Consider the following 7500-nt stretch of genomic DNA (forward strand, 5'->3'; position numbering starts at 1 on the left):
GCACTTTTTGATAAATTAAGAGGTCATTATTCAGTGGGGTGGTCTGCCTAAACGGAGGATATAACTGTTCAGTTTCAGTCACGCTGTCCACTTAAGTGAGATCACTGAATACACCGTCCTAAACGTAAACCAACTGCTTATCCACATAGATTAGGACAGCTAGTCAAGCAGTCCTACTTAGACAAACTGAATCGATTCCCACCCCAGGCACAGGCAGCTCCTTGTGACTCTGGGCAAGTCACTTAATCCTCCATTGCCCCATGTAAGCCGCATTGAGCCTGCCATGAGTGGGAAAGCGCAGGGTACAAATGTAACAAAAATAAAATAGATACTATTGGAGATTCTACATGGAATGTTGCTGTTCCACTAGCAACATTCCATGTAGAAGGCTGCACAGGCTTCTCTTTCTGTGAGTCTGACGTCCTGCGCGGCCACATTGGTGATCTGCAAGGGCTGACTTCTACATGGAATGTTGCTAGTGAAATAGCAACATTCCATGTAGAATCTCCAATAGTAGCAACATTCCATGTAGAAGTCGGCCCCATGTAGAAGTCGGCCCTTGCAGATCACCAATGTGGCCGCGCAGGCTTCTGCTTCTGTGAGTCTGACGTCCTGCACATACGTGCAGGACGTCAGACTCACAGAAACAGAAGCCTGCGCAGCCTTCTACATGGAATGTTGCTAGTGGAATAGTAACATTCCATGTAGAATCTCCAATAGTAGCAACAGTGGAGGAGGAGTGGCCTAGTGGTTAGGATGGTGGACTTTGGTCCTGGGGAACTGAGGAACTGAGTTTGATTCCCACTTCAGGCACAGGCAGCTCCTTGTGACTCTGGGCAAGTCACTTAACCCTCCATTGCCCCATGTAAGCCGCATTGAGCCTGCCATGAGTGGGAAAGCGCGGGGTACAAATGTAACAAAAAAAAAAAATAGGATAATGGCCACATCTGTGAGTATAAGCCACATCCCCACAATACCTCCACTTCATTCCCCTGCCAGTCAAATGCTATCCACTGTCCCTCACCAAATTTAGGGAAAATAAATATTTATGTACTTAACTCTAAGGTTAACTGCATAAATCATTTAAAATGTACTCAGTTACCTCAAATGTTCAGTCTTTACTGCTGGTCCTAATACTTGATGCCCCAGCGACTGCGAAAGTTTTGTAAAACAGATATGACATGAATTGCCAGCGTACTGCAGAAAACTTCTTATCCCATTTTGGTGGCAATGTGGCTTTATGGAATATTGGGGTTTGCAAGATTCAGGCATGGAAACCACTTGACAAGGGCTTGGACGGTCTCTGGATTTTTATTCTGGCCACAAATCTTTCTCCTTTGTTAACATCACAAAGCAGATTGTTAACTCTCTGAGAATTATTGGTTGTGCTGTCCTGTTGAATCAACCCCTGAGGCAGCTGATTTGTCCCTGGATAGCCTGGTCTATTTCCCACTGTTCTTTTTTCTCCTTGAGCTCACAAACGAGCACTAGAAATGATTGACACTAAATGCGATTCTATAAAGGGCACACGCCGTTTATATAATCGAACTTAGGGCCCGATTCTCGTGCCCTAACTGTGGATGGCAGACTTATGCCCACTTAAACCTGGGGTAAATGATGGTGCCCAAGTTGGCCGCACCAACCCGTTATTCTGTAATAATGCATACAACTTTTTGGAACATGCCTGACATGCCCAAGCCCCTCCCATGCCCACACCCAAGCCCCTCCCACTTGCATTCTATGGGATTTGGATACCAAGCATTTTAGAATAGTGTGCAGCCAGATATGCATGCAAAGCCTAATTGCTGCCAATTAACATCAGTAGTTGGTTCTTAGTGGCCAATTATTGTCCGTTAGCCAATTAAGTTGCATGTACAACTCGGGATCATGTCCAAATTTAGATGCCCAAATCTTGGACACCATTATAGAATCCAGGGGTATGTGACTTACACACAGCAGTTTATAGAATAGTGCCCAGCACTTATGCACATAGGACTAGATTCTGTATTGGCGCCTGAAAAATCAGCGCCAAGAAAAATATGCCTAGGCGTATTTATTTATTATTACATTTGTACCCCGCGCTTTCCCACTCAAAGCAGGTTCAATGCGGCTTACATAGTAATAGGGATTACAGAATATTGATAAAGAAAATAAAAGTTAAGTATAGCAGAATAACAAGAGTGATAGGTAGGTAGAGAAGGGGTGAAAGGAGTAGGAGAGGTGTGAGCAAGGGTAGAGGAGGCGGGAGGGGGAGGGGTTACAGGATGAGCATAGAGAATTTTGGTGGGAAAGATAGACATGGTCATTGTCATTGTCTCCAGGATATGTGATGGGTAGTAGGGTTCATAGAATTAGTTTGGGTTATTAGGATAGGCTTGTTTGAACAGGTAGGTTTTTAGTGATTTCCAGAAGGGTAGATAGTCACTATAATTTTATATAATTTGCCTAAATGTTTGCACAGATTATAGAACACGCTGAGCATCTGTCCGCATGACTAAATGTAGTCACAGTCAGTTATGCCAAGTAAAACTTGGTGTAAATGCCGGCAACTAACTTAGGGGTCCTTTTACTAAGGTCTGCTGAAAAATGGCCTCTGCTAGTGTAAGCAAAAATGCCTTTTTTTAAATTTTGGCCGGAAATGGATGTGCGGCAAAGTGAAAATTGGTGCATGTCCATTTTGGCTCCGAGACCTTATCACCAGCCATTGAGTTAGTGGTAAGGTCTCACGCATTCACCAGGTGGTAATGATCTACATGCATTGAATGCCTTTTACTGCAGAAAATACAAATTATTTTCAGTTGCGCGTAGTGACCGCATGTAAAAAATGAAATTACCACCTCCACCACATGGTACCCGGGTGGTGATTCCAAATTGATGCGTATTGAGCATGCGTAGGAGCCTACGTGGCTTAGTAACAGGTCCCCTTAGGTGTGGAGCAGGTGTATTCCATAAAAAGCATGCAGAATTTTTAGAAATGCTTATGGCCACACCCCCTTTTCAACTATGCAACAGAATTTATGCGCCTCATGTTACGTAATACGCTTAGACAGTTCTGCACGTAAATTCTAATTAATGCCAACTAATGTCAATGGTTGGTTATTAAGTAACAATTATCGGTGCTGATAGGCTTGTTAAATAATTTAGTTCTGTTTGCAAATCCAGAATATGACTGGATTTGCACATGCAATTTAAGTCATGCTATATAGAATTCAGAGGATTTTATTTATTTTTATTTTAATTACATTTGTACCCTGCGCTTTCCCACTCATGGCAGGCTCAATGCGGCTTACATGGGGCAATGGAGGGTTAAGTGACTTGCCCAGAGTCACAAGGAGCTGCCTGTGGCTGAAGTGGGAATCAAACTCAGTTCCTCAGGACCAAAGTCCACCACCCTAACCACTAGGCCACTCCTCCACTGTTGCTACTATTGGAGATTCTACATGGAATGTTGCTATTCCACTAGCAACATTCCATGTAGAAGTCGGCCCTTGCAGATCACCAATGTCAATGTGGCCGTGCAGGACGTCAGACTCACAGAAACAGAAGCCTGCGCAGCCTTCTACATGGAATGTTGCTAGTGGAATAGCAACATTCCATGTAGAATCTCCAATAGTATCTATTTTATTTTTGTTACATTTGTACCCTGCGCTTTCCCACTCATGACAGGCTCAATGCGGCTTACATGGGGCAATGGAGGGTTAAGTGACTTGCCCAGAGTCACAAGGAGCTGCCTGTGCCTGAAGTGGGAATTGAACTCAGTTCCTCAGTTCCCCAGGACCAGAGTCCACCACCCTAACCACTAGGCCACTCCTCCACTCTATAACATTCAATTATTAGATTTCATAACATGCACACGTGATTGGCATTAAATTTAGATGCAATTTATAGAGCTGCCTTTTAAGTGCCTTGTACTTTTGCATTCTGATTTCCTTTTATTTCTGAACATTTATCCTACTTTGCCCTTTTTAGCCAGTCCCATTTTCATGAACCAAATTGAGGCGAGGAAGGCAATGCTGGGCTGGTTCTCATCAGAATCCCATTCATGCGTCACGCAAGTACAGCACTGACAACAAAACTGGACTCCGGGATGCTTCGAAGCTAGTCTACAATCTGTGCAAAAAACTGAAACTGGCCCGTCCATCTCTGGCACAGCACCCTCTCCTTTCATTAGTGGCAGTGGCTCGATCATAGAATCCCCCCTTTCTCTCTCCCCTCCTGTCCAGCATGCCCTTCTTTCTCCCTCCGCCCTCTGTCCAACACCATAACCTCCGAATTTCTCTCTTTCTCTCTGCTCCTTACCTACGTGATGTGGAAAGACCTCTGAATTCCTCTCTTTCCCTCTACTCCTTCCCTACGTGATGTGGAAGGACATGGGGTGGCAGGATGCCGACATGTACGTGATGCCTGGTGTGGCCACACATGAACACAAAAGTTGTCCCTCAGTGAATTTAAGGAGAAAGGTGGAACATAATAAAAGCTGTATGCCATGTATTTCTTTAATGGCATTAAACTAGAAACAAGGAATTAGAACAAAAGAAAACCAGTAATATGAAAAGAGGCAGTCGGGCTGACAGGTCCCGAGGGTGCACCGTCCCCACACCACTTCTTGTTAGGGGGTGCGTGGGATGCTGGAGGAGGTGAGGGGCCTGGATAAAGGGGCAGAGCGATTGTTTGTAGCCAGCAAATTGGGGTTCGCAGAGGGTACATTTTGAATCCCACGCATGCTGATTAGCTGGCCTGTCACAAACATTGCGTTGGTGGCGTGGAGGTGTGATTGTGAGAAGCGGGAGCAGGTTGCAGTGGTTAGCTGATGGCTGAGGGGCCATGAATCAGAGGCTTAAATGCTGGATCCCCTTAGTCAAGGTGGCTCGGGTTATGAATTTTTCTGGTGACCAATAAAGCTGCGGCCAAGTTTGACTTTGACGCTGATGTGTTCTTTGGGGTGGGGAGGGTGCAGACCTGGAGATATCCTGAAGTGTCTCAGAACTGAGTTAAGAAACAAGAAAGTTGATACTTTGAAGTCTAGCATTCATTTCTGTATCTCTGCTTTTACTATTCTCATCTCCCAGTTGATCAGATTTGTCCTATGGATATACTCTGATGCTTCCAAAAGTCATTCTAGAGGCATATTTTCAAAGCACTTTCGGAGGCTAAGTTCCATAGGTTTCTATGGAACTTTGGGAGGCTAAGCTTATTTTCAAAGCACTTAGCCTCCCAAAGTTCCATAGAAACATATGGAACTTAGCCTCCCAAAGTGCTTTGAAAATATGCCTCAAGTGCTTTGAAAATGAGCTTGTCTGTGTCCCTGACCTCAGCAAGACCTGATCACCATGAAAGCGCCCGGGTAATAATGAAAGTGCTGAATTCACTGGTCAACTTTTCAACCACAGAAGGTATTAGTTTCCCACTACAGCCCTGAAGTCCAGTCAGCGTGTGCAATCCAAGTGTAATTTTGCACAGTCTAAAGGGTTGTTTGGGAGAATTTGTATTTTAATGGTAAATAAATCCGAATTGGTAAAACTCTTTCAAAAATCTACACTTTTAAGGCTCTTTGAAGATCTCAGAGGTCAGTACTACCTCCTATGGTCTGTTGGCTTTTTATGCTTTTCCACATCAGGCTTCAGCTTCTGAACTCCACATACAGCCCGTCAAGTTCCAGAAATTCAAAGGAGCCCTGGCCTGTGGGGTGCTGTGGGAAAGTGCAGCCCTTGCTGAATCGGATCTTTGTGCTGAACTGAGATCCTCTTTAATAAGATATAAAATCACTTTATGGAAATGTTTGTTTTAAGTACAGGCTCTGTGCCCTGTTGTGTCTTTAAAAGAAAATCCTCTCAAGATACTTTAATAAGTTCCTATAGGAAAATATAAAAAAGTGGTCAAAAGTAATTGATATCACATCTTGCTTCTAATATGTAGCATTTTAATGTATCTGGGGGTTTCATGTGCACTTCTCAAATGAATGCATAAAGTCATGAATAATTCAGGTTCAGCTATATGTCATGATGGGAATGAATTAAACACTGTAATTCTTTGTTTCAATGACTTAAACACTTTCTGACATCAACTGACTGTATGTATAATATAATAGTTTCTATCTAAAGATAAACAGATAAAACGGACAATACCAGACAAATACAGCCCACAAAGAAATATATTTAAGCTTGGTCAAATCGCTAAAAAAGTGAAATTCCACAGTACGGAAAGCAAAATACTTTATTGATTATGTTGTATTCATAATAAAAAAAAAACTGTTTATATAAATTGTCAAAAGCCAGCAATCACCACGCTCCAAAAAATGTCTATAATTATTGGAATAAAATCCTATGATTTTAATAGTCAACATAAGATTGTGTGTAGGGTAGGTGGGGGTCTTTCACACCTTTAACCCTATGCACCCTTTAATTGGTAATCCAAGGTCTTACAGATTTGAGCCATAATAGCTAATGTTTCAATGAAATAAAAAGACAAAAAAGTTGAATTTTAAAATTTCCTCCATCTGGCTTTCAAGGAAGAAAAAGACATTTAACAGGAGCTGAAACAGCTGTACTGACAGCAGAAAAAGATATTACTGTGAATCGTGATGGAATATAAACAGAACAATTTACCAACATAGTGAAAGCAGATGGAATTCCCCCCTCGATAAAACTTTTGTATAAGGGCCCGGAGAGTGACCGCTGAGTATCATTAAGCTCAATGCACTATATAATAGCAGTATAAGACTATAATTTAATTATCCCATTGTGTTTCAATCCGTGACACCTACAAAGCACCTGCACGAGCACAGAAATCTAATCGGTGGATTTTTCCCCCAGCATAATACCTTCGTTATGTCTCCAAAGTGTCAAACAAAACAGAACTTTTACAAACCACAGTATAGACGCCTGCCTACTCTAAAGGGGGAGTGGGGGATAGTCTTATTACTGACTGCAAGCAAAAACGACACTAGCCTGGAATACTGACCCAGAACACTACTGTAGATTAAAAAAAAAAAAAATCCCGAACAACCACAGATTTAACCCGTGTAATTTACTCTTGGTTTTGACAAGCAATGCGCGTAACAGCTAAGCTAAGCATCGAGCTGCAAAAACTGCGCGCATTTCTACTTCAAGTTAAAAATGGTTTCAGAGACAGGTACTGGAAAGTAGGAGATAAGAGGGACCCCGATCTGATAGAATCTACCTTGAACCTGTGAATCCAGCATGAGAGAAGCATTAAACGCTGGACAGATTGTTGAGTTAGGAGAGAGGGGGGAATCGCTTGGCAAGTTCTCCAGAGCCCTCTTTGAGGCTTGAAGGCGCAAACTTTCTCCAACTGAATAAGTCTCTTTGGCTGGCTTTCTGGTACTTTTAGTAGACAAAATGCTGTCTATGCTAAAGCTTTTAGACTTGTCTGAGCCTCCTTTAGAGACAGGCTGCTCTCTGTCCTTTTGGTTTGGCTTGAGGGGTGCAGGGCTCATGCCTGTTGCTGCACCTTGAGACAGCTGGTGCGCCTCTGAGGTAG

At 42.9% G+C, this 7500-nt stretch overlaps 1 protein-coding gene across 1 annotated transcript in view; it reads right to left on the reverse strand.

Annotated features, from left to right (window-relative positions):
• Nucleotides 1-6800: 6800 nt before the first annotated feature.
• The window catches only part of LOC115469919 (forkhead box protein L1-like), a 1610-nt gene continuing 910 nt past the window's right edge, over nt 6801-7500 (reverse strand). The window contains exon 1 of the mRNA XM_030202699.1: nt 6801-7500. This exon is cut by the window's right edge and continues 910 nt beyond it. Within this exon, the coding sequence (XP_030058559.1) occupies nt 7100-7500 (401 nt within the window). The 3' untranslated portion in view covers nt 6801-7099.

Source organism: Microcaecilia unicolor, chromosome 5 (genome assembly GCF_901765095.1).
Source record: "Microcaecilia unicolor chromosome 5, aMicUni1.1, whole genome shotgun sequence".
NCBI classification, from domain to species: domain Eukaryota; kingdom Metazoa; phylum Chordata; class Amphibia; order Gymnophiona; family Siphonopidae; genus Microcaecilia; species Microcaecilia unicolor.